Source organism: Pseudonaja textilis, chromosome 2, assembly GCF_049901715.1.
Source record: "Pseudonaja textilis isolate UNSWEBS1 chromosome 2, rPseTex1.2, whole genome shotgun sequence".
In the NCBI taxonomy this organism is placed as follows: domain Eukaryota; kingdom Metazoa; phylum Chordata; class Lepidosauria; order Squamata; family Elapidae; genus Pseudonaja; species Pseudonaja textilis.
In genome coordinates this window covers 205,851,793-205,878,974 of record NC_141991.1, presented here as the reverse complement: position 1 = coordinate 205,878,974, position 27,182 = coordinate 205,851,793, and the positions used below count along the sequence as shown (strand labels likewise).

Here is a 27,182-nt window from a genome sequence, read left to right as displayed (position 1 = left end):
AAAGATTGCAGGACTTCTAAAATTAAAAAAAGAGAAACAGAAAGAGATGTGAGAAAGCTGAAATAATACCTCATATCCCAGAAGCCAGGTATTTGAGTAATTGTCACCATCAAAGCTATATTACATACTATGCCTGGAGTATCTATTAACAACAAACTGTATTCAGAAAAAAAAAATCAATGTCACTGAATACCTTTAAAGTCAAAAACTTCAGAAGCAAAGGTGCCATGATTACCAATTGCCTCTTAACATCTTAACATCTCAGTCTTTTTCCATTCTTCTATAACAGTGTTTTTCATCCTTCACAACTTTAAGATGTGTGGATTTCAACTTCCATAGTTTCCAAGGCAGCATAAATTTTCCAGCTAAATTTGGCTGAAGATAGATAGACAGAAAGACGGAGAGACAGACAATAGGAGACAAAGAGATTTCATTCTCTATTCCTGAATTCCTCAGTTCCTGAAATGGTCATAAAATTTTATGTTTACATTGTATAACTGGAGGAAAAAATACTAATAAGATTTTCTGAATATTTTTTGTCTGTCACAGTATAATAAATAAAACCTTCAAGCACACATAAATAAATCAAATCAAAGGGACTTTTCTTTAGTTTCCTTTATGGTAGCCTTCTATAAAGGCTCTTATCCATTTTCATCTTTTTTTTTCAGCTTTTCAAACTAGCTTTAGAACATGGCTACATTAATTTAATGAACCCAAAATAGTCTCAGAAGTTTCCTATATTGGTGGTTCAAGATCTGGGACCTTTTATCAATCAGAAACTTTCTTAAAATACTTTCACTGGTAAAAGCACAAGAACCTGACCTAATGTAGGATGAATCTGCATAGTTTCTTTTGTCTACATTCACACAGCTTCCTCAAGAAATGATGATCTTCTTGTTCTCTATTGGAGATCATCCACTGTCTGCTCTCTAGGAAATTTTTGGTCATATCTTCTGCCAATTGACTGGAAACTATCAGTTGCACATACTGTACCTTTTTTCTTTTAAATTTAGGGTGCTATTCTATATCATATCATCTCTTGATTAATTTTCTCATTAGTTCCTTACTCCATTTCTCCATATATGAAATCATCTTGACTTTTTACCATGTGTGTAAATATTTTGGATATGGGATAGGCCATGGAAAAAAAAAGATGAAGTCAAAAAGATGGAGGTTCTTAATATTTTTTTAACAATTATATTAATTTGTTGGCAGGCAATACAGGTAGTCCTAGACTGATGACCACAATTGAGCCCAATATTTAAGTTGCTAAGTGAGATATTTGTTGAATGAGTTTTGCCTCATTTTACAAACTTTCTTGCCACATTATTAAGTGAATCATTGCAGTTGTTTATAACACGCTTGTTAAGTGTATCTGGTTTATCCATTGACTTGGCTTGTCAGAAGCTCACTAAAGGTGATCACATGATCCTGGGACACTGCAACCATCATAAATGTGAAACAGTTGCCAACAGTCTGAATTTTGATCACATGATCATGGAGATGCTGCAATAGTGTGAAAAATGGTCATTAGTCGCTTTTTTCAGTAATGTAACTTTGAACGTTCACTAAATGAACTTTTGCAAGTCAAGGATTACCTGTACTCCAGTTAGAGTCCAGAATTTTTTTTTCTTTCCACTTTCCACTTACTTGAACTTAAGGAGTATTGCAATCTTAAACTGATAGGCTCATTTTCTATGTTATATGAACAGGCACTCAGTAATTTAAAAGATCAATTAAATTCATATTCCTGTATGCTCATCTTGATCCTGCAATCCAAGTCAGTTTTCTCCTGTATCAGAATAGACATCTCACATTTTAGAGTCTTTTCTCATCTAGCAGTTATGATTTGGAATTGACTGCCTCTGAACAGATTTGGGATCCATATCCTTAAAAAATCATGCTTCTTTTTTTCAGGAACTTTATGAAACTGGGGGGGAAAACTATTCAACTGAAATACTCAATAATTGTTAAATTAGGATAGGTTTGATAAATTTGATAATGTCATCACAAATAAAAATGCTAAAATATTAGTATGTTAACTTTACATGTAGGCTAAGCTTGTAGGAATTGTTTGCAAGACTAGTAGCCTAGAAATTATAATCAAAAACTGGGACCAAAAGTAAGAATAGTACAGCAACTTTGAATTATAAAAATGAAAGCAGGAGTCAGATCCAAAGGATACAAATATGTAGTATGAAAGCTTAGGAAACCATTGTCCCTGGATAAAGTTTACCTGGAACAAGAACTCTTTCTATATTTATTCTTGTTGAAGAATGTTTAATAGTCTGCCTGGGTTAATGGCACTAGACTGAGGTCAAAAACTTAATCATTGTCTAAATAAATACTGCAATCTCAGAATATTTAGAGCAGCTGCACAAAGATCTAACTATGGAATTGCTGCAGTTCTGACACTACTTAAGAGATATCATGATTAAGAATCTCATGTAATGCTGAGACCCCAAAAGTTGCTATATGGGTGAGTACCCAATATAAGTATAATGAATAGTCTAATAGTTAGATTAATAGTTTGAAAATGGACATTATTTTCACATCAAGCAATGCAAGTTCTGCCTCTTTTGTACATGCATTATATGAAAGGCTTGGTGCTTGTATCATGGTGGTACAAATACTACTAATATACTCTATATTAAATTCTCGAACCAATTATTAATACATGTCAGATATTTAAAACTACACAGTTTATGAAAAGATTAATTCTTTAATTACCTAGCATTCCATGGGTAGATTGGAATGGTCATTAAAGTATCTCCTAGACAGAACACAAATAAGGCAGAAATAGCATGCTCCCCAGATATTTTGAAGTTCATCTCCTGTAAGTCCATGTATTTTGAGATCAACTGGTGTTTTCTTCCATGGTATATAACATAATATAATAATTATTGTTGTTGTTCTTACTTCTTTATTTAATACATACAGTACAATAGAATGGCTTTGACTATCAATTCATCCTTTAAAGGATATGCATAGCCTTTAAAATTAGTGTACCTTTAAAATTAGTGTACTTTCTATTGGATCAAATACTTAGTTCATTTAATTCTGCTTTTGTTTTTATCTCTGAAAAAATTGAAAACAAATCTTGGCATTCATGTGTTAAATGTTATTACACTGACATATGAATCAAGATCCTATTTTAGATCAGTAGAAAACCGACTAAGTGACAGGAAAAGACAGAGCAAGCAAATACAGCAATAAAAACAGCTGTTCTAAATTCACAGATTTTCAGACACTATTTCTGAAATTCATTGCTTTATATTTAGCATAGTGACTCCACTGGAATCTCACAGGCATATTTTCTCACTAAATCATGTCAGTCAGGAGGCAATGAAAATAATGACACATGGTTGTCTCCTCCCCTCCCCTTCCCCTTAGCCAAAGTAATTCCTGGACTGTGATTAATTTCACACAATTATCTATTGTAATTTGAAAGGCAACATTCACAAAATTGTGTGCCTTCTGGATGTGCTATACTTCCCCTTTCATAGTCTCAGAAGGCAACAAAGCCAGACTGAGGCTTCCTTGAGAAACTTTCCCTTGTGCCTAAGTTCACATAAATAATTCTTTAAGACATACTTCCCTCAAAGCGTGAGGGATGTCTTATCAATATCACTGCATTAAATTATTTGGAACTTTTGCTTTAATGATGAGATATGAACCATACATGATGTGATCCTCTTAGATTTCATCCTGCTTAAAGCATAATTTCTACAAAGTCACTTGTAAAGCACATGTTCTACTGCTTCTTGGTCAAAACACCATATTTAATTGATACATTATATATAATCCTGATTATTTTGTTTTATTATTTTTTCAGAATTATAAAGTTTAACAGCCTCATGCTAAAAAGAGAGACTTATAAAAACATTAGTAAATAGATGTTGATGCCATGTTCCAGAACAATATTTTAGAGGTGGAAATGTAGGGACGAATACTCAACCCCAAACTTTCATTACTGCATACAAAATAATATGAGTGGAAGTGGAGAGAGATTGCAACAATTATTAAAAAATACAAATGTATAAAATCAGTAAAATTGCTGGGCTATTAAATAAGAATTTTGATATATTCATGGGAGGACTGAAAAGAAATATGCCTTAAATATTTAATTATGCATTTGGCGTCCCAGCTGACTGCTCCAATGCTGGACTTTTATTATAGAAATGAAATTTCGATTAACTTGGCACCAACACCAGAAGGATATCACTTAGAGTTTTCAATGATAAAGAAATGAAAGAAGTAAATTTAGGGAACCATTTGCAATAAAGATGGCTTTTTGCTCATTTAACTTGTTAACATTCTTAGAGGCCCTTGATAATATAAATGGAAAGGCAGCTAATTTAAAGAAGAAATGCTATCCCTGCATACTTATCACTCCCTCCCAAAGTATCTCTTTAGCTCCTTCAGAATTTCATGATAAGCAAACTCTTTTCCCAAGAAACAGTACAATTCTTGGAAACCATGAGACAGTTGGAATACCAATTTTTCATTATTGGTACACAATAATTTTTACAGATGTTCCTGTGAATCATTTTGGCAACCATATTATGTCATTGCTTATAGTAAATTTTTGTGATCTTTTATTTTATTTATTTTATTTATTTATTTGATTTGTCAATCATTTACAAGTTAATAGGTATAAGTATAAACATGAATAAGAATACAACAAATAGGTACGAATAAATGGGGACAATAGGACAGAGACGGGAGGCATGATGGTGCACTTATGTACACCCCTTACAGATTTTTTAGGAATGGGGTGAGGTCAATGGTGGATCGTTTGAGGTTAAAGGAATGGGGGTTTGAGCATGTAACAACAGAGTCAGGTAGTGCATTCCAGGCATTGATCACTCTGTTACTGAAGTCATACTTTCTGCAATCAAGTTTGGAGCAGTTAACATTGAATTTGTATCTATTGTGTGTTCTTGTATTGTTGCGGTTGAAACTGAAGTAGTCATTGACTAGTAGGACATTGTAGCAGATAACTTTGTGTACTACTGTTAAGTCGAATCTTCTTGCACAAGCTGAATATATGAGCTGTTTCTTTTGCTTCTTTGCACAATCTGCCCTTTAAATCATTTGATATTCTCTCAGTTCTGACCTTGATTGCACTAGTTTGAATAACTTGTTCTTGAACAGCCAAAATCAAGCCTTCAGTTTCTTTTTCTAATGTTCCAGTTGTGCCTTTCATTTTCCCTTCAATAATTCACAGCAATTATAATGCTCTTTCTTGAATGCATTCTCTTTGCATTTTTATTATACTATTGCAATATTGCAATATTCATGTTTTTGTTTCCCGTATATTCAATAAGTTTCAATCTTATTGAATACACAGTTAACATTATTCTTAACAATTATTTTCATGATTAGCCAATGCATGCTTTTATTATTTGACAATATGTTTGATTTGAATTACAATTATTATTGTTACTGTTATAGCCATCTCAAAAAAGTCCCCAGAATACAAGAAGATGGAACAATTCCTGGGAGGGAATGTCACCTGACCTAGTAACCCATCACAAAAAAAAGGGACAAGATTGGACAAAGCAATAGTTATAATCCGAGGGGAAATAAATAGCTGGATTCTGCTTATACTCTTTCCATATATCTTAGAGAACACTGAAGAATGGAAATACAGGGTGGCATGAAGAAGTAAAAGTCATTCTGAAATAAGTCTTGAAATTCCCCACTGTTTCAGGTAAGTAATACTACCTAAGTTCCTAGAGTTTTATCTTGCTTGCACTATTTAAGTTTGTGTCTCAGCTATTTTACTGTTGTCAACTACTGGAATGAGTTTTTCTAAACCTTTCAATGTCTTTTTGTTCTTTCCTATTCTTTTCTGGCTCTCTTTTTCACACTCACCATCTTTATCAATTCTACAATGTATAAAATTGTACCTGTTAATCAATTCTATCATTTCATTGTTTTACATTCTTCTGCTTTTCCATTTGACATCTTTTTTTTGGATGTTCAAGGACACATAAAAACTGAAATCCCATCTTACTTCTAGAATGATCATTCTTAGCTTTTCCTCAGTTTCTACAACCACAAGGTAGCATTGCCTGTATATCTCAGGTTCCTTCCACTGATTTTGACACCAGCCTTTATTTGTTTCAGACCTATGAACCATACGATGTATTCAGTGCTTAAACTGAAAAGATAGTGATAGAATGCAGTCCTGACTGATTTTTTTTCCTGATAGTAACCATTCGCTTTACCAATGATTTTCTCATTGTCCTTTGCTCAGTTGCTTTGTAGAGATTTATTATCAGAAGAATCAGGTGATAGGTATGCTCATTCCTTAAGAAAAACTTCCAAAATTTTGAATGGTCAACATACCCACATAATATTACTGTATATTGTTTGGTATTTTCCTGTTCTGGAGCCTGTTTTTTCATTTCATTGCCACATTTTTAGGCTCTGCAGAATGTTCAGCAATATCCTGTTGATGTGTGGAATAGGGCTATTGTCCTGGAATTATTATTTTTTTAATTTCCCTGATTAGGGATTGGGATAGAGGCCAATCTTTTAGCTAGGCTATTGGGGTCCCCCCCAATGTTTGTTGGCTGATGATCTTTTTGATTTCCATGCCAGTTGCCTTTAAGAGTAATATATGGATTTCCAGTTTGCCAGTTGTTTTAGAACTCCTCTAACTTCCTCCTCAAACATCACTGGTTCTCTTAAATGCCACCTGACCAAGTCTTCTTGTACAGATTTCTGTGCTTTTTTCCCCTTTTTTTCACATTATGTTCCATCATTAATTCATTTCCATGTTTATCCCTTATGATATTCACATGAGATTGAAAAGTTTCTGTGATTTCTCTGATGCTTTTAAACAGTTTCCTTGTTTTCTCATTCTGATATTTTGTCCTGTTTGTTTGTACTCTGAGTTGAGATAGATCCATTTAATTTATTCTTTCTTCTTTTGAACAATATGTGTCATGGTTTCTATTTTTTTCTAAATCTCTTCTAGCTTTTGTCAGCTTTCTTTCCTTAGTTATTGCTATGAACTTCTTTGACAGCCAGTGTGTTCTTCATTTCCTTCTGGTTCTATATGTGCTTTCTATCTTTGCCTTTTACAATCATTTATCTTCTTTCTTCTCTAGTCCAGGTCTATGAATGTGTTTCCAACCTCAAAGTTATATTCTTTTGGAAAGGATTCCAGGTTGCTTGGTTTATATCTTTTCTAGTCTTTTTTAGACTGATGTGTATTTCTGTAATTAGTAGGTGAAGGTCTAATCTGCAGTCAGCACCTGGTAGCATTTTGCAATTCAACATAGAGCTTTTCCATCTGTTCCTACATCAGATGTAATCTATTGAATGCAATGTTTCTCATTTGTGTCCAGCTATGGAGCTGAGTTTTGTTCTGAAACATTAGCAGTGCACAGTCCATTTCCTACGCTGTAGTCTATCAATCATTGCCCTGCTTCTCTGTGAGTTCCTAATCCAAATTTTCCATTTCCAATCCAGATTCATGTTCAATGTTTTCATTAACATCACCAACAATTATTATAACATACTTCTTTGGTATATATTTATTCTTTGTATTTATTGCTTGTTGTAACCCTTCATAGAATCTCCCAACTATTTCTTTAGCTTTTATTCACTTTCTCTTAGAATTTTATTCTTGTCTGTATCATTTAACAATATCCTGCTTTCCTTGATTCCTACTGCAGATAGTCCATGTTTCCACTTTGTTTTTAGTGAACTCCAAATGTTTATTTTGGTTCTGGATATTTCAGCAATTGAATTGGCTGAAGGTTTCAATCCAGTTATAACATAATACTTATGCCTATTTGATAAAGTTCTTGTTGTTTTTCCAGTACCTAAATAGTAACTTCCAGATATAGTGGTATTGTTCTTCAATAACACATTTTCTCTTGATTTCTTTTTCCAATGAATTTTCTTGGTGGATGTAAAGAGGTTGATTGCCATTACTTTATTCTTTCTGGTGACTCAATAAACAGAATTTCAGAAACTTTACTTGTGATAGGCTGGCCATACAGATTATTCCCTGTTGGTGTTATCACTGCACCATTGCCAACGGTCAGTGAAGTGGGCTGGATTTTAAGATAGTCTCTGCTCATCCTGTCACCATGCCATCTTTGGATTACTGTAGAATTGAATTCTGACCCAACAGTTCACCACCTCCTGCTGACAATGTGTCTCAAAGTTTATGACTGCTTTTTCATCCTTACTTATCGCACTTTTATCACAGCCAACCTTCATAGATGTAGTCCATCTCACTATCAACCACCTGAGGATACAATCCATTTCTTCAAATTGAAGTATGTACTTGGTATTAGTTTGCTTCAGTTGGACTAATTCTTTATATTCTTTGACTTGTAAAAGATCAGGGTCAGTTATAAAAATTATCTTTGCAAGATAGAGTTGAGTCAAAAATTATATAAAAAAGGAAATTTTGTGTTTCTGGTGAGTAGCCTTGTAAGCTTATTGTGATTTTTAAAAGCTGGCATTTCTGTGGCATGTCTAAGATCAATGAATTAATTACATATTCTGAAAAAGTAGATTATTGTTGGGAGAGAGAGGAGATAGAAAGGAAGTGAAAAAAGATTAATGAAAAGCTGAGAGACAGTACTGCATAAAGTATCAATGTGTAACACACAAATATTCTTGTACTGAATAGGGAATAGCCATATGCAATTTGATAAGCAGCTTGAGGTCTATATTTAATCTATGTGAAATGATACTGACTTTTCTAATGGATCTTATCTCATGTTTTTCACAGTCTAATCAGTCTTCATAATTCCTTTTCTCAAATATCTTCACTTTCAGATCAAAGACAGAATTCTGATGTTTCCCCAAAAGCTGTTGGGTTTTGACATTTCTGATCTCAGATTTTTATCCATTTCTTCTGTACATACAAATTGATTGATTGGCTAATATAAAGGTGTCAGGCTGCTGACAAATTATGGCACATAACTGGGGGGAGGGCAAGCCACCTTTATGTTCCCTTGATTCTGAGAGGTCATATTGTTAGATTTTTAAGTAGTGTTGCCAGAGAAACTTGTACAGAATTTTGCTCTTGTACTTACAGCATAGTCTGTTGCTGATTAGTACATTTTTGAGATTAGAAGGTTGCTGGTAAGCAATAAAGATCTACCACATTAAGTCACATTTATCTGTTTTTTTCTAATTCACAAAACAACACCATCCATCACCTTTATTTTTTTCTGTAAACTGTAAATGTACTTGGTCAGCATTGCCTTTTATTTACTATTTAATGTTATCCTAGAGATTCTTCACTTTCTATTTTCCCTTTCATAATGAGCACTTCTAAATCTCTTTTATTTTCAGCTAACAAAGCAGTTCTGTCTTCTTATCTCAAACCAATAGTGTTCTTGCTTTTATTTTAATTCAGTTGTCATCTTTACTGGTCCTTAAATTCTTTTATTTACCATACAATTAGACTTGATTCATACCTTTTGATATTCTGAACCAACTGTTTCTTCAAATTCAGTTTTACAGTTGATTGAAAAGATTCTTCAGATGAATAATCATGGGTTCTGATATATACAATAAATTTAATAGATTCTGTCTATTGGCATGATAGGCTCAAGCAGTTTTGCTATAGTCAATAGAAGAAAAATATACCTTATTGCTTATATACTCTTTTCTCCATAGTCTAAATTAGTATCATGTCTCTTTGTCTCTTAAGAAACCTGATTCAATTAGCATTTTCCTTCTGCTTATGACTATTCTTTGTAAGGGCCCTTGATCTACTATTCACTGGCGCTCCCTCTTATTGGCAAAGCTTCCTGATCATGTCTTCTATAGGAAAACATTTTTTGTCCCTCTATAATCTCATTTGTAAGAGGTTTTAATGTATATTTTTCACTTTTCCTACACCTCGTTTGTTCTGTTTAATCTCTTCTCTGGATATGCTTAAGTATTCCTGTTTTACTTATAAATTTTCCTGTAATTACTTTCATTTTCTTTGGAACTCCCAGGTTTTCTTTTCATTATTTTTCCTCTGTTTGTTCATATTGATTGATACTTTTCCTGGTCCTTTACTTGAAGTTGAAAGTTTGTGTACTTTCACTAAAAGTTCTCCAATCTGAATTAATTTTGGTAATTCAAGAGGTATTAAATTCTCATTTGTGCTCTTAATTCTCTTTTAGTTTCTTCAAAAATTATGAAATTTCTCACACTGCAATCTGTCTTTTGCATATAATTTTTCTTAGGACTCACCCAGAATATCTTACAATTACCCCACAACAAAGATGACATATAGGCATCTTGTAGTGCTTAATGAGAGCAAAAGAAAATAGTAAATACCTTGAATATCCATTAAATCTGATTAATGCTTCCAATGCTTTTGATACTTAGAATTAACTAAGATGTTTCAAGAATAAAACCAAGTCTGGATTTCAAGCCAATAAAACTGCAAAATTGGGTGGCATGAGGCCAAAGTGGCATAGATTCTGGGAGAGCTAAAGCAACCTTGGGGGTGGACTGACATATTGATCACATGGGTAATGAAACAATTATAATTTCAGGCACAGGTTGTAATTCCATTTTATCAGCACCATTGTAACTTGGAACCTCTAGGAACTGAGCAGGCTGAGCTGGAAGGTGGGGTTAAATGTGTTATCGGTTAGAGTAATTGTGCAGCCACAAGAGATCCAAGTCTAACCTCCCATGAATTCTGTTGATTCTTATCTGTTTCACATGCAAATAATAACAAAGGTTATTCTTTACCAGATAAGTGGGATGCCTAAATATGATCTAGCATGGAAAAACAATCACTGGAACTTCTATTAACATTTGGTGGTACAATAGTATATCAATCACCCTGGATTTCAGACTGTCAGTGTATTTCCTTTATGAAACTTTCCACAGAGTTTTGTGACAGCAGATGTGCTAATCTAATTATGTTGTGATAAAGATCCAGTATAATTATGTATTTTGTTGGTTTTTAAAAAATGCATGAAAAAGTAGGTTCAAAAGGATTGACAAAAGAATGCATCAGAAAGATTTGAATTATTTGAGGAACTGAGGAATTTACACTAAGAACATATGCAAGGAAATACTATACAAAGGCATAGAGTACATTGCCAAAGAAAATTGGTGTATATTGTCATCTTCATCTCGAGCTTATCTTAATTACCACTATGTTCTATAATACTAACTGCACTACTATACAAACAGTAAAATCATTTCACAGATAACATTTTTCCTATTCTAGCCATACCCTTAACTCAGGGTATGGCTGCAAAGAAAATAAGAAAACAGTATCATCAACATTGCCTTCACAATATCTGCCCTTTTTGTACAGTAGGAACTTCAGCTCTAAAGTTGTTTAAAAAAACAAATTGAAAGATTAAACACTATCAATTCTTATGGCAAGCCCAGTGGAAGAAGGCACATATAATTTGTTAGCTGAACTTAGTACAGAAGATGAATTTAACCTAGAGACTTTTATTTTGAAAAAAAATCACTGGGTAGTCTCAACACATGACACACCAATTGCAATCACAATGTAAGATATTTAAGGTCTATATACCCTGTTTCTCCAACAATATGGCCTCCCCCAATAGGAAGTCCCAGCATGTTTTATAGGCATGAAATGAAATTAAGCCCCTCCCCCCAAATTAAGGCCTATATTAAAACATGCAAAATGGGGGGAATGGTGGGGGGACTTGCCGTTAGGAAGTACTTTTGTTGCACACCCGGATATGGTGCTGCCTGTGTTGACCCCAATACGAAGTGCCCCACCGTCGAGGTCAACATCCAAGCCATTGCTGCCCGCCCGCCCAAAGATGCAAGGGGGTGGAATTAAGTCACCCCTGAAAAGACACCTAGCCATTTTTTCAGGGCTCAAAAAAATAAATAAAACCCAGCCTTATTATATGAGAAACACAGTATTTGCGAAGAAACTATGATCACTGCTAAAAAAGCAAAATTATAATGGGATGCTGCAATTGTGGCTTATACACATGGATAATCACCATTATAGATGAAACATGGAAGGTAAATATACCAGTACACTACTGTAAAGCTAAAAGTAACATTTTGATTGTTAGACATGTTTCCTAACGCAGGGGTCCCCAACCACCGGTCCCCGGACTGGTACCGGTCCGTGGATCATTTGGGACCGGGCCGACTACTTTGCTTCGGCGCCATCTTGTTCCGACGTGCTGGATGAAGTGCTGGTTTTGATGCTGTCCCTCAGCCTCACTCGACCAAAAACGTCAGCTCCACGCCGTGCGTGGCTGGAGAAAAGGGGACGTGGTAGCCACGGAAAAGCTGCTCTCCCTAAGAAGGAGGCTCCCGATTCACCGGGCTTATGCCAGGAGTTCTGCGAGGTGCTGGTGAAGGGAGGCTACGCCGCCGCTGATTACCTGGATCCCAACCTGAATGAACTGCCCTCGCCCTCTTTGGAAGCGGCCGGCAACCTGGTCAAGGCTCTGGTGAAGCTGTTCTTCGATCGCCTCACTGACACGCGGCTACAGGCCACTCAGGTGGCTTTCCAGTGTTTGGGAAAGGGGCTGTTAAATCTCGAAGCGGGTAAGCCAGAACAGAGCAATGGGGGCAGCAGGGAGCCAAACTGGGTCCTCTATTTAAACTAGGTGGAGGCAAGGGGTTGCAGCGAAATGGGGAGAGAGAGATCCGGAAAGAAGAGGGCTCTCCAGGTATTTGGAATGAATCCTCGGAATTCCTTATATGCCTGGATTTTAAAATATTCTGAAAGAAGGAAATGTGTGTTGGGGGGAGCAGTATTAAATATCTAAAACATATACATTAACCATGAGTATTAAATCCAATCCAACTTTGATTATAATTAAATTAAGTCATAACTAGCTTTTCAATGAGTGGAATATTGTCTCCATATCATGATCAAATGAACCAAGAAGAATGGCGGCCTACCAGCATAGTAGCAGGGATTATGGAAGAGACTGCGTTTGGACCTTCATTCACCCAGTTAGTGCATGATCACCTGTTGCAGCTTTCCAAAGAGTTTGAGCATTACTTCCCCATCGCAAAAGACCCCAGGCTGGGGAAGGAATGGATCCGGAACCCATTTGTGAACAAGCCAGGGGAATCAACTTTAACCCTACAAGAAGAGGAACAACTAGTTGAAATTGCAAATGATGGTGGCCATGTTTGAAACAACTTCAAATCTCTTTGCATTCTGGAGTAAAGTCAAAGCAGAACATCCTGACATTGCCACAAAAGCACTTAAAGTCGTGCTTCCATTTTCAACCTCTTATCTTTGTGAGGCGGGGTTTTCTGCATTGACAGCACAAAAACAAGACTACGGAGTAGACTGGATATAAAGAGTACAGTTCGAGTTTCACTGTCTCCCATCACCCCCAGATGGAACTGTCTAGTTGCAGGAAAACAAGCCCAGAGCTCCCACTGATTCTACATTTTGGTGAGTCGATATTATAGTGTAATAGTAAATAAAATAAAAAATAAAAATAATAAATAAATAAATAAACAAACCCTAACCGGTCCTTGAAAAAGTGTTTCTGCGTGAAACTGGTCCCTGGTACAAAAAAGGGTGGAGACCACTGTCCTAATGCCATAGACTAGAAATTATCAGTAAGAGATGGCAATTATCATAATTTTCTGCAATGAGTCTGTCTGAGATATCCATCAATACACAGGATTTTATGTTAAATAGACAATTGTTATGACGTGCCAAGTCACTCAAGCCTTATTTCCAAAAAGATACGCATTCAACTGTTATACATCAGTTTAACTAAAGAGAAAAGCAAGATGTATAATTCAAAATAATGCAATTCCTAAACCACAGTGCCACCCAAAGGTTTGTAAAACATTAATCTACAACCCAACACAGAAATATTTGACTAATTATTCCAAACCATGCCATCTAGGGACCACTACTGATTAGTACACAGATGGTCATGGGGTAACCAGATTATTTTAAAAAGTAAATTGTAGAGATTATAAATTCATTAATGTACCATGCTTACACATTCTCCATTGTACCATAGTTCTGTTGATACCAAAGTCTTTATAATGGAAACATTCATGCATACATTTTCAGAACTGATGTATAAAATATTGATTAAAATTAAAGTATAGCATACCATGCCACCAAATGCTGTAAAAGCAAATAATTTAAAGTGGTATAAATTATTACAGATCAGATCCAAAGCCAGTTTCTGATACTTGAATGGGATTTTAAAAAGAGATAAACTAGAATAATGTGTGCATGGGTCCTGGTGACTCCTAGGGTTTTTTTTTTTAAGTTTCAGTTATAGCAGCACTACAAGACTGGGAAACTATGACCTCTTAATTTTATCAATCATCCTGTCTTAGTAAGGTAGTCTGAACACAATAGTTCCTCAATATCCTGAGGAACGGAGGATTCTTATTTTTAATTTAGCTGTCATTCTATGACCTCCTTTCTCTTATGGAACTTAATTCCATTGTTAATTTCTACAGGACAAATTAAAATATTGTATATTGGGTCATTTCACTATATTCATTGACACAGTAATTACACAGAGATACATTGAACGTGAACACATATGGTTTCTGCAATATACCTTCTTTTCCCTTCCACATGTTTTATTTGACATAAAATACCTTTAGTTAAGATAAATATGACAAATTAACTTTACATAAAATTAAGGCTTTCTTTATCCCTTTTATTTTGAAGGATTTTATACTATTATTTTACATTTTCTGGAAAATTCCATGCCTATCACACACTTCTAAAATTCCTTTTAGTAAATTTCTTTTATCTCCTATGTTACTATTAGTTTTCTCTCCCTGATTTTAATGACAAGGCAAGATGAATATTCTATTTACTTTTTTATTACAAAAATTATAGGTTGATGCTTATCCTTCTCATCTTTCCTATATCTTCTCTTATTGGTATCTTATGATTATATCATGTTGTTGTTTTAATGTACATTTGAGACCTTCTGCACTGGAGGCAAATTCCTTGACTGTCCAAAGACTATTGTATTTCTATTATATTCTTGCATCAGTAACATGTGGTTGGTTCAGTTTAAAAATAATGAAGTAAGGAGTATTAGTGAAATGAACAATGATAAAGTGAACATATAGAATAAATAATGAATTTTCAGCTTTCGTTTGCAGGTCAAATCAGTTCATACAACTGATTTCATTTTAAAAATTGGGCAAAACCTCTTAGTCAATCCCAATCCCAGTTAGAATAGCTCCCATAGAATGATTAACTCTTTTGAGAGGCAAAGCAAAAATAGTGAGGTTTTTGTGACTGACAAGATCATAAATTCCGTATTCTAAATAATTTTTTTAAATAGGGAGAAAAGCAGTCCAAATTTTTGCATAATAGGATCAAAAACAAAACCACAGTAACTCTGGTTTTTCATTGTTTGTTTTTTAAAAAAGTATTTTTATTTCTCAAAGTGTCTTGCTCAGTGTAATCCAATGACGTCATCTTGCCTAGAATAAGCCCAAAAGAACTCAAGGTCGAACCGCTTCCAGAGTTCGACTGTACCATAAGTGGGCAACGTTCACTTAACTTCATAAAATCCATGTAAGGAATAACTCAAACTGCATTTCCAAAAAGACACTAAAACGGGATAGGATGCTGTTATCTCCGCTACCTAAATAAATCGTAGTTCAACTGATCATAGTTTGGTTCCAATACCGCTCTTAAATTATGATTTTTAATATAAAAAATATTTCAAATGCGCCTTCTATTCAACTTTCCGGGCAAATCCTCATAGTAGACCCACGTTACCTCAAAGGTGCTTTTTCAAAAATCCAGTTGCCTCTTGAAAAAGCACTTTTGGGACAGCCATGACTGGGATGACTGAGAATCTCCACAGACCAGCATAGGTGACTGGAGAATTCTGGGAGTTGAAGTCCACAAGTCTTAAAGTTGCCAAGTTTGGAGACCTCTGCCATAGATATTTAGATGCGCGTTACTTTCTTCGTAACGGTAAAGATAAAGCTAGAGCGTCGCCCGGAAGCCGAGCGAGTGAAAACGGCGCAGGCGCGTTGTTTCGTTTGCGGTGCTGGGCGGAAGCGTGCAGAGGGAAGAAGTTGTCCGTGTGAGAGGCCGGTGCGTTCTTGGTGAAGACTTCGGAGCGGCAACCATGGCGCAGGTTTTGAACCTCAATAATGAGGTGAGCTTCTGCATGGCTGTTGCCACATTGCTAAGGGATAGCCTCCGTTGTTAGGGTGGCCCTTCGAGTTGATAGGGAAGGAAATTTTGGATTTGAAATGTTGATAGAAGTTGGGGAGAGAGGGTGAATGCGTGTGTTTCTCGGTGGGTCGCTGGGCGTCTTCTGTCTAAGGATAATGGACACGCTGGCTTCGGATGGTGGAGGAGAAGTCCCAGAAGGCTGGAAAGGGTCGGAGAGGAGAGCTGGTTCTTAAGAGGGTAGGAGTGGAGGAAAGGGGATGCGGAAGATCCTAAGGGTACCCCTTCCAAGAATTTTAGATTAGGTCATTGAAGATGTCTATGGAAATTCTCAGTCATTTAGCTCATGGTTGTCCCAAAGGTGCTTTTTTTCTTTAAGAGGCAACTGGGCTTGCTGGATTTTTTTTTTTTTAAAGAGGTTTCACTTTTCACCCAAGAAGCGTCTTCAGCTCTTTAAAGCTGAAGAAGCTTGGGTGAAAAGTGAAATGTCTTTGAAGAAAAAGACAGCAAGTCCAGTTGCGTCTTGAAAAAAAAGAAACACATTTGGGTTAGTGAGGAGGGTGGCTCCTGCTGGTCACTGGGCAATAATTAGTGGGTGGAACTGGCCTCCATGAATGCACTAGCTAGCAATACCAGGCCCAGAATGCTCATTTGAAAAAGAATGAAGGGGGGGAGAATCTGAAGATTACTGGAATAGCTGGTACTAAAGTACAGTAAATAATCACTGAATTGTGCAGGTGGCTACATGTGGGCAACGATACACATTTTACATTTCTATGGTACTTTTCAAAGAAGTAACTTGCATATGAGTTTCTTGAAGTCCACTTTATTAGGCTACAGATAACAAAACAGGTGCTTTTTCCTGTATTTTGTTCAACATTTTGCATTGATGTCCTGTCTTTATTTCTGAAAAAGATTTTTTTAATATATTTTTTATTTTTTAATTATACACCCGTATTGCATGTGAACAGAGTTGGTTCTGGGTATCATTCATATTAATCAAAATCACATTAACAATATTAGTAATCTACCACATTTATCCAATTTAAATCATTAGGTTTTTCAAGTATAAGCAAAAAATGCCTAACTCCTCATCTTTATTTTTATTTTCATCTATATCTTATTCAATCCAAACATTTCTCTATTATATATAAACACATTTAACTACGTTTCATTCCATATTGATCCAATTCACTCTAACATTAATAGTCTCTCTCAGGTTTATCAAATTTATGTAAACCTAATATTATTTTAGCATATATCTCCCTTTTTTGTATTTCAATTTTTATCCATTTTTCATATTAATTGACAACAGTATGAAGAAGTTTAACTTCATATCATTCATATTAATCCAATTCATGCTAACATTATTAACACAATCAAATTTATATAATCTAATATATACATAAGCTAAAAAAAACCTAGCTCCTCCATCTTTATCTTCATCTGTATCTTCCTTGTTCAATCTAAACATTTCTCTATTCTATCTAAACAATTTTAACTAATTTCCATTCATATTGATCCAGTTCACACTAACATTGTTAATCTGAAGCACATAAAGCTGTCTAACATCTATAAACTTCTAATCTTTCTATTTTTATTCATTCTATAAACAATTTATGTTCTAATATTTCCCCTATATAATTTTATTTCTGCCTCTCTAACTTGTAATCAGGCTACTTTAATATTTAAAGGGCAATTTCCTATCCGTCACCACTTCTTACCCATTTTTTAATTAGCCTCCTACACTCCTCATCTTTATCTTCATCTATCTCTTTTTTGTTAAGTCTTTTATTCTAGACTCCCCATGTTAAATTTTCAGGAGTTTAGGAGTCACTTTTCCTTTGGTCAGTAGATGGTGCTCTCAACTTACTTTTCAGCTTAAGTCTCTTTAAAATTCTTTTCCACTGACAGAGTTATTTTTAGAATCTCTTTTAGGATTCCCTCCCCCCCTCAGGGTAACTTTTAAAATAAGAATTATCTCACCAGCAAGACAGTCTCTGTTCACCAACTTTGCTCCAGCACTATTCTTGGATGTTCCATGATGATCCCAATTTCATGGCGGTCATCTTGGCTGTCTCTTCTCTTTGTTGTGGCGTAGAGGGAAAATCTCCTGAACTCAACAGGAGATTGCGATCTCTCTTGTGGCCTTACACAGCACTCCTCCTTAGCTTTGCCTCCCCTCCATCCCACAAACAGGGAGAAGCCAGAGCAGGAATGGAGAGGTCCGTTTCACTGCATCTGGTATTGTAGCAATGTCAGCTGGACTCTATTTCTGAGAAAGATGATTTGCAGGGAGGGAGGAAGAGGTTTTCCTTACTTTATCCTTTTTGTGACAACACTGAGAAATAAGATGAGCTTACAGAGACTGCTGCCAAATTATCCAAGGAATTTTGTGGTAAAGTGTGGCCTTGAACCTAGTAAAATCTTGTAGAAAGTTATGCTTCCATTGTAAAACTAATGTTTTATATGTGAAATGATCTGTTTAATACTTTCTAGAAGAATTTAATACATTCTAGAAGAGAGCTGTGGTGGTGCAGTGGTTAGAATGCAGTACTGCAGGATACTTTTGCTGCCTGCCAGTTGCCTGCAATTTGGCAGTTTGATTCTCACCTGCTAAAGGTTGACTCAGGCTTCCATCCTTCCAAGATGGGTAAAGTCAGAACTCAGATTGTTGGGAGGCAATATACTGACTCTGTCAACCACTTACAGACTGCTGTAAAGCACATGAAGCAGTAAATAAGTGTAAGTGCTATTGCTAGAAGCATTTCAAACTTAAAACAGAGCAGCTCTAAACTCGAGACAGTCTTTGAATTTCATTGCATCTCTATTAGAACAGCAGTCTCATGCTTTGGTTGAAAAAAAATATCACTCAAAGCATTTTGTATACCTGTAATAAAATTACTACATAGAAATCTCACTATTTCATATTTTTTCCTGTTTAATGAGGAGATGTGCTTGCTTCCTGCCTAATCAGTAGGATACAACATTCAGTGTTTCTCTGCTTTTACGTACCATCTCTGACTGACTTTAGAGACCAGGGAAATAACATCTCCAACATCCTGATATTTTAGGTGCTCAGTGATATGTTAGAAAAGCATGGAGACTTTTTGCATTGAGTGGTAGTATTCTTTCCTAACCAGCACTTTTCTGGGTTTACTTAGAGACATATCCATAATCAGTTTGGAGAGAAGCAATCTTTGTAAAAATCAGGTTTTTTTGCCTATTATTTCTCAGTAGGAAATAGCAGTCAAAAATCTTCCGCAATAAATAAATCTAGGTTACACAAATAATAGTAACTATACCACCCCATGTCTTTTTGCCCTGCCATGCAGTGCTAGGACTCAACTATTGGAGCAAAGACTATCTCCATTATCAGCAAGCCACTGAGCTACCATGTCTCTTATGCAGTGCATTATACATTGTCTATTATTAAATTCATTTTTTATCTGTCTGAGGATAATTTATTAAGCCATAACTTACTTGGATTTTATTGTTTTACTCCATCCACTCTGTTTTCATTTAATTCTTTCATTTTATGTTAGGGTTTGATTAGCCAAATTCACATTTAGCAAGACATTGAACTACTGGGGAAAAGAAAGTTATGTAATATGACATTAAATGTTTAACCCATTAATTTTGAAAATTTGCTAATTTAGAGTGTTGTTAAGCACTATATTGCTTAACAGATTTTTTGCTCATGTTCTGTGCGAAAGCATTTTTTCATCTTATATAGTTGAATTTCTAATGTATTTTGTTATCAGAGCAGACAAAGAAGTACACTGCATCACAACACTACCAATTTTATTAGCATTCTTGTGTTGTACACAGTCGATTTGCTCAAGTTTCTCAAGCTAAATATTATCACCTTCAGTGCAACTGAATATGTCAACTTTATTTCTACTAATAGAAAGTTCTTTTGCATAAGGAGATTGGGCAAGATAACATTTTAACACTCTAGTAACAGTAATGCTGTTGCGTGTGTGAAAGTAAGTTGGAGAGAGGCTGCACAACATGATGGTAAATGTGAGCGAAGGTAGAAAAGTGTTCTCAGGAAATAATCTTGACAAGTTTCTAGACCAGGTGTCAGCAATATGTGGCTCTTTGGGACCTCTGCTGTGGCTCCCTGTCAGCTGAACCCATCACTAACTCACCATGCCCCTCACCCTCCCCTCCCAGTCACTCCTTGCCTGGCCTGAGAAGGTAAGGGCAATGCCCGGGCTGATTCTTTGGCGCCTCATCTCTTGCTGGTGTGTCTTCTGGCCCTTGTTGGTGCTGGGTCACTTAGTCACTTGGGGAGACATGCAATCAGCTCTCCAACCCAAGACACGGCCAGTCCAGCCACAACTGATGCCAGCCTCGCTAACATGAGGTCTGGCTTGGTGGGAATGGGATCAGGGAGGTGGGGACGACGGGAAAGTGGATGGGCCCACAGTGCCTAGCTGCAGCTTTAAAACTTGCACAGGGGACTTTTTGCTGCCCGGAGGTCACTTTTCAATCAAATCCTCTGGTGGCACCATTCCGCTGGAGACTAAAGAAGCTTGGGGCAGTGGGAAAAGGGGGCTGGCCCCGCCAAACCTCACCCACCCACCCCAGGGGCCAGGCTTAGAAAAAGCTGGAGCACCCTTGCCAAAGATGCTTGCCTGGCAGCTGATCAACCCACCCGCCCTGCCCACTTTTGCTGCACTTTGGCTGAACTGGACGATTGCTTGAGGGTCTTCCGACTCGTGCGCACCCTGCCACAACTGGTCAGGGAGTCACGAGAGATGGAGGGGGAGGGTTGTCTTCGGGGAAGCTGATGTTGTTCCTCAACCAACCTGGATTTTCAAAAAGTTGCCAAGAAGAAAGGAATAGTGAAGATCCCCAAGGAGAGCTCGGGGGGGTTGACCCAGCCTCAGCTTTCCAAGAGAGAAGAGGCAGATAGACACACACACACACACACAAAGAGAGAGACAGACACACAGAGGTGAGAGGAGAGATACACAGAGGGGGGAGAGACATAGATACAGAGAAGGGGGGAGAGAGACATAGAGATACTGGGAGAGATGGGGAGAAGGGGAAAAGGGGAGGTGAGAGCATGAGAGACAGATAGAGAGATAGAGAGTGGGAAGGAGAGATACTGGGAGAGAAGGGGAGATGGGGAGAGATGTCAAAAGGGTTTTGTGGTTCCCAGTTCTCTGGGAAGGGTTTTGTGTTAACACCCAGTTCTCTGCCCTAATGACCATCTGGGTAGGCATAGTGAGGGGTCATGTGACTGGGTGAGAGTGAGTGACATTGAGTTGGCCACACACACCCAGATTTTGCGGCTCCCAGATTTTTCTGTGGGCAATGGGTCCAAGTACCTGAGTGTTTAAGGTTGCAGATCCCTGTTCTAGACCTTTGGTCTTTCTAGGCTACCACATATAGCATAAGATAGAGTATTTTTTCATATAGTGGATTTGTATCCAAAATGAAAAAGAAAATTATTATTCTCATAAAGCCAGTACACATAAGGCAAGGGAAGCCTTTATTTGTTTTCCAATTGGTTTTTCATTCATTCACATTAAATTCACAGACCACCTGGATATACTAATTTTGTGTTGGTCATTCACTTTTGTATTGATACATTTTCATTCAGCAGACATTGATTCCTATAGGAAGAAGGAGAATCTGGCGCCTAAGTGAAAAGGGGAGTCAACCTAGAATTCCTATGTATCTGGAAGATAACTAACTCTAACACTTCATGAGCATGTTTGACCTTTATCAAAGTCTAAGCAGGTGCCAACCATGAGTTGATTCCTGCACATGGGCTTTTAGCAATAAATCAATAATTGAATCTCCATGTGTTGATCTGGTTTTTCACACCTCAGCAATTCCTCATTCTATCTCTTTATTTTACCATGAGTAAATTTGGAAGTTATTTGGCTGCAAAATAAAAGCAATAACAATGAGTTTTGAATTATTTGCAATTAAGAATAGGGTAACTCAAATCTGACTACCATTTCTATTTTCTGTATGGGTATGTTTTCAGCATTGAATTTAATGATTTTTTAAATTATACTATGAACTTTTAAATAAAGGGTTATCCTGGAAGTGTTCTTGCTTCAGTTTTAAAGTTAAAATTAAGGTATCCATTTGAATTTACATAGGTAAGATTGAAGCAAGTGGATATAAATGAACACATTTTAAGAAGTGTTGCATATATGAACTTGTGCAAATATTTCTTGAAAACATTGCTAGGTGGCAGCACCAAATAAGCAATGGATTTCTCATCTTTTGTCAGTACTTTGTAAGATTTCTTACAAATAAGTTAATTTTTCCAAGTGATTAATATAAATGGATCAATTTGAACAGCTTTCATAGAAAAATTATGGAGGCTGTTTTAATATGTGGCTTTTTACACATATAGAAGTATATACTGTATTTGACTCCATTGGATTTATAGGTTTGTTTGAAATAAAATAATTTCATTCTTTCTGGTAAATGACAGGGATATAGTTAAATATCTTAAATATAGTTTTGAGAAATTAGGAATGGAATAAATACTTCTGCTTTGTTTCTTTTATGGATGCTTTTCTATAATTTTATTTATCAGAATTGTAAATTGGTCTATTGTTCAGTTGGTCCAAACCCTGTGTCAAAGTATATAATATTCGGTGGACCAAAGGATGGGTATTGATTTAAAATTACATATGAAACCCTTTTCCAAAAAGGTAGTGAGTATGACTACAATGACAACCTCTATTTGATTTCATTTATAACAAAGATTCTATCTAATTCATAATGATTACTCTTAAATTCTTTATTTCAGTTTCTTTCTATCGTGTTCAAAATTACTTCGTTGTAATTTTTAGAGATCTTTGAAAATTATACCGAAGTCTTCAGGAGCCCTGGGCTACATGAAAAAAATTTTTAGAATGACAGAAGGCAACTTTTGAAAAATGATTTAGTAAATCAGTTTCTAGCCTGAGTTGCATATTTGAACAAGTTACGCACTTCTAGGAAAAAATCCATAAAATCTCTGAGTTGAACTCACCTTATGATGATTTCATAAATATGTCCATTTGGCAACAGTATAAAAGAATTTTGTCATTTTTTTCTAGAGCCAAACAATAAAATTAAAAAGGCATGTTTAAGAAGTTGATTGAAACACAAAGTACTTATTTTTTAAAATTAGTATAAATTTAATGTTGAATATAAAGCATTTTCTGTGTTGAGTATTGCATCTGAATAGTTACAAAATTAGGTACATTTTGTGTTTATACAAATGTAGACTTTTGTGTCAGAGTTCAGCATTGTTTTATTATCTGACATCTCGTTTTCCTCCAAGGGTTTAAGCCAGTGGCCCCCAACCTTTTTTGTGCCACGGCCCAGTACCGGCATCACAAAATGATCCGCGGCCCGGTACCGGCATCAGCACGCATAGCAAGGCGAGCCAAGCGACCGGCCAGCCAGCCGTCCCCCGCTTCTCCCCATCACCTTCAACTCCTCCTTTGTACCTTTGTCGATGGGCTTTGGGATGGTCGCTCGGCTCGCCTTGCCTTGGGTGCTGAAAGAATCCTCGTGCCTTAGTTTCGCTTTGAAGCCGCCCCCGATGAAACTAAGGCGTCAGGATTCCTTCAGGACCCAAACGCCGCTTTCCAACCTGAAAAGCTCACCGGAAGCACTTTCTCATCAAAACAAGATGGCGGCACTCAGCAAACCGGCAGCCCGGTAGAAAATGTTCCACGGACCGGTACCGGTCTAGGGCCCGGTGGTTGGGGACCCCCTGGTTTAAGCCATATTCTATGGAGATTTCTCTTCAATTTATTATAATATTTAACAACTATTTATGGACTTTAAATTCCTTGAAGATAACAAAAGAAGTCATATATAAACTGGCAGCTATAGCATTCTATCTATCATCTATATCTATCTATCTATCTATCTATCTATCTATCTATCTATCTATCTGGAATTTCCATTACTAAGTGATGTAATTATAAAGTGCAAGGTCTTGTCACTGCATTGCTAAGCAACAACAATTCCAGCACTCCCTGTTAACCAGTGTTAACTGAATTACATTAGTTGTTGAACTCACCCCAATCCAAACCATTTCCTGGCTTGGTTCTCTTAACCCTCAGTCTCAGTAGGGTAAAGGATTACCTCAACCCCTGCTCCCCTCGACCTATGCCCTCCTTTTCTGCTCTTTTGTCTGCACCGTATCTTGCCTTCTGGGATAGAAATCAGCCCCCAAACTGTACATTTGGGGGTGCTTGCCATTCTATGGCTCGGGCTTCTTGATGTTTTATGATTCTGGTGTTGCAAGAAGCCTCTGAGCAGTAGTGTGAAGTCACAGCCACCTTAGCAGTGAGGTGCAAAACCTGGGAAGCCTGAGCTGCCCTAGCCCAGTCTCAGTCACCATCATCACCCAGGCCCCTGCTGTCCAGCATTTGTCTCAGTGGACCTTCATCCCACTAATGATGAGACATGTCTGAGCTGGTATTAAATATAAGCCAATTCTTGGCCATGTAAGGTCATCTTCCTCAGGTCTCGTGAGGAAATCGCCATGTGCAACCTTGGGAAGAAAGTTTTGTGCAGCCAGCAGCTGCCTTGCAAAGGCCTTGGTCAGCAGTGGGAGCAACAAAATGGAAAAGGTAACTAGGACAGCAGCGACCAAGAGTGTAGCAGCCAAAAGGGCATAGATTGAAGAGGGGGAGAGATAGGTGGATGGGTTAAAGTTCCCCTGCAGTCAAAAGTGTGGGTAGGCTGCCAAGCCCCAGATTTTTTATTATGCAAGGGTGGGGGCACTGCAAATGGCTGTGATTTTGGGGACCAGTGATAAGTCCCTTTGCTCAATGCCACTGTAATTTCAAATGGTCTCAGTGAATGGTTATAACTCGAGAAATGTCTGCAGGCCATTTCTGGAGTTTAAAGCTCGAGGCTTTTCCTCACAGTTCATTGAGGTTAACAGACTCTTTGTTTTTCATTCTGCAGCCATAAGATTGGAGTGTACTTAGTGGTTATAGAACAGCATGTTGCATTTTGAGGAGTCCTGATTCCTATCTCGCTAGCTTCAGTATGAACTGAATTCTGAAACTTCATAGCTCATGTTATTTGTTTTTACTTCTTGTTATTTCCAAGTCCTGATAAGATTTAATGTCCTTGTTCCTCTCTTTGGTACACCATCACTTCCTTACCCATCTAATCACAGGATCCTTATTCAAAAACACTCTCTTATTCCTATAATTTGTTAAGTAAATATATTTTTTTAAAAAAACAAGTCTAAATTATATCCATCTGACGTCACTGTATTTTCATAGTCTATTTTCCTATTGCCAAGAGTAAATCAAAGTACAGAAGAAAAAGATAGAACAATTACAACAAAGTCCAATATTTTGAGATGTTTATTTTTAGAGTTCTACTATAGCTCCTAAGGTCATTTGCAACTACAAAGAGACATTTTGGAGGATCTTACACGACTTGAAGTTTAAAAAAACTCAATCCTGAGTACACAGGTTCTCTAGTCAATATTCATAATTCTTCCTTTTATCCAACAGGATAAAAGGCATTCAGCTCATCGGTTTGAGGCTAGGCATCTGTGTACCCCTGTGGTTAAATTTATTTCTAAGGATGTCTTATTCTTTATTATTGCTCCTGGTTTTTTGTGCCTACGGCATATGTACAAGAGAAATTAACTTTGCTAATTAATAAGGGACTGAAATTAAGTGTGTTTGTTTTGTGTCCTTACAATTTTAGTGGTTTTATAATATGGAAATTGATCATTTTTGGTTTACATGATTTGTATAACTATATTTTTTATAATTGAAATAAATAGAAACTAAAAACAAAAATCTCACAACTGTAGATATTATCCATAATGTATGGCTATCATAGCATTTTATTTTCAGTTCTTGCTGATTGCTACTGATTTGTTGTCTCTCTACATAGGCTTTTAATCTGGCAAAAGAAACTTTTTAGAAATTGGAATGTTACTTAATAACTCTGTTCCTTGTATTTATGTCAGGGTAGGCGAGGTCAAGAAACAGGCCTGGCAGGGATTTCAAGGAAAAATTATTTATTTATTTATTTGTTTGTTTATTTCAATATTTTTTTTTCTGAAAGTCTCCCGCCCCCCTTTTTTAATGGCTCATTCATTCTTTAACCATTTCCAAGGACAGGTCTATATTCATTATTAACTTAAATACATTATAGAACTTGAAAGCCAAATGGATTTATAGATTATAGATTTATAAATAAACAGTCTTCTTTCTCTTCCTGCTTTTTAATGGGATTAGCAAATTTTTGACACTTCAATAGATTGCAAGGTAATCCTGTGGAAATCAATAGATATTGTTATTAATAAAGTTAATGTAAACTATACTCATAGTATGGTGGAATATTTGGAGTAATCCTAAATATTGGTTTGCATACTCCATTTTATCTGAATAAACTGTGAATGGAGACTTGCTAAATGGAATCAGTGCAGATCCATTGTATACTCCAGAATTAATTCACACAGCCATCTAAGTCACTCAGTCTTTGGGAAGCAATGAAAGGTCAAAGAGACCTTGAATTCAGTGTATCTTCTGCCTAATCATTATTATGCTTCCTTGAGTATTATCAGAGGTTGGGAGTGGCTGAAATGGCAAAATTGACTATTTTGATTAAAGAAAAGAATATAACTGCTTTTGTTTCCACATGGAGACCACTTCTGAACTTTGTACTTGAAGTAGAAAATAATGAAACTTTGACTTTGGTTTTTGCCAATTAGATTGATAGATTTTTATACAAATGGCTTGTTTATATTATGAACAAACAAAAAGTTGTGATTTGATGTTAATGCCTTATTTTACTACAACAAAGAGAGTCAGAAATCAATGTTTCTTTTTTCCTACCATTCCTCACTTCTCCCCCGCTTTTCCTTCCACCGTTCTCTTATTTACTTTTGTATTTTGCATCTTACCTTGTAACTCAATAAAATGTTAAACCAGAAAAAAAAGAATTATCAAAGATTGGGAAAAGGGAAGGGAAGGGAAGGCCTCCAGGCACTTTAACAGTGATGGCTAAC

General features: G+C 36.4%; 1 protein-coding gene across 2 annotated transcripts in view; it reads left to right on the top strand.

Annotated features, from left to right (window-relative positions):
• The first annotated feature begins 2,362 nt into the window (after positions 1-2,362).
• Positions 2,363-27,182, top strand: part of SRFBP1 (serum response factor binding protein 1) — a 69,247-nt gene continuing 44,427 nt past the window's right edge. Inside the window, exons 1-2 of one of the 2 annotated variants that reach the window (XM_087926914.1) lie at positions 2,363-2,479; positions 5,632-5,716. Coding sequence is in view for 1 of the 2 variants with exons in the window: in XM_026720396.2 (XP_026576181.1) it covers positions 16,107-16,136 (30 nt within the window). In the remaining variant the exon portion in view is untranslated. Of the gene's footprint in view, positions 2,480-5,631; positions 5,717-16,039; positions 16,137-27,182 lie in introns of those variants that run through there. The other variant, XM_026720396.2, reaches the window with a different exon arrangement.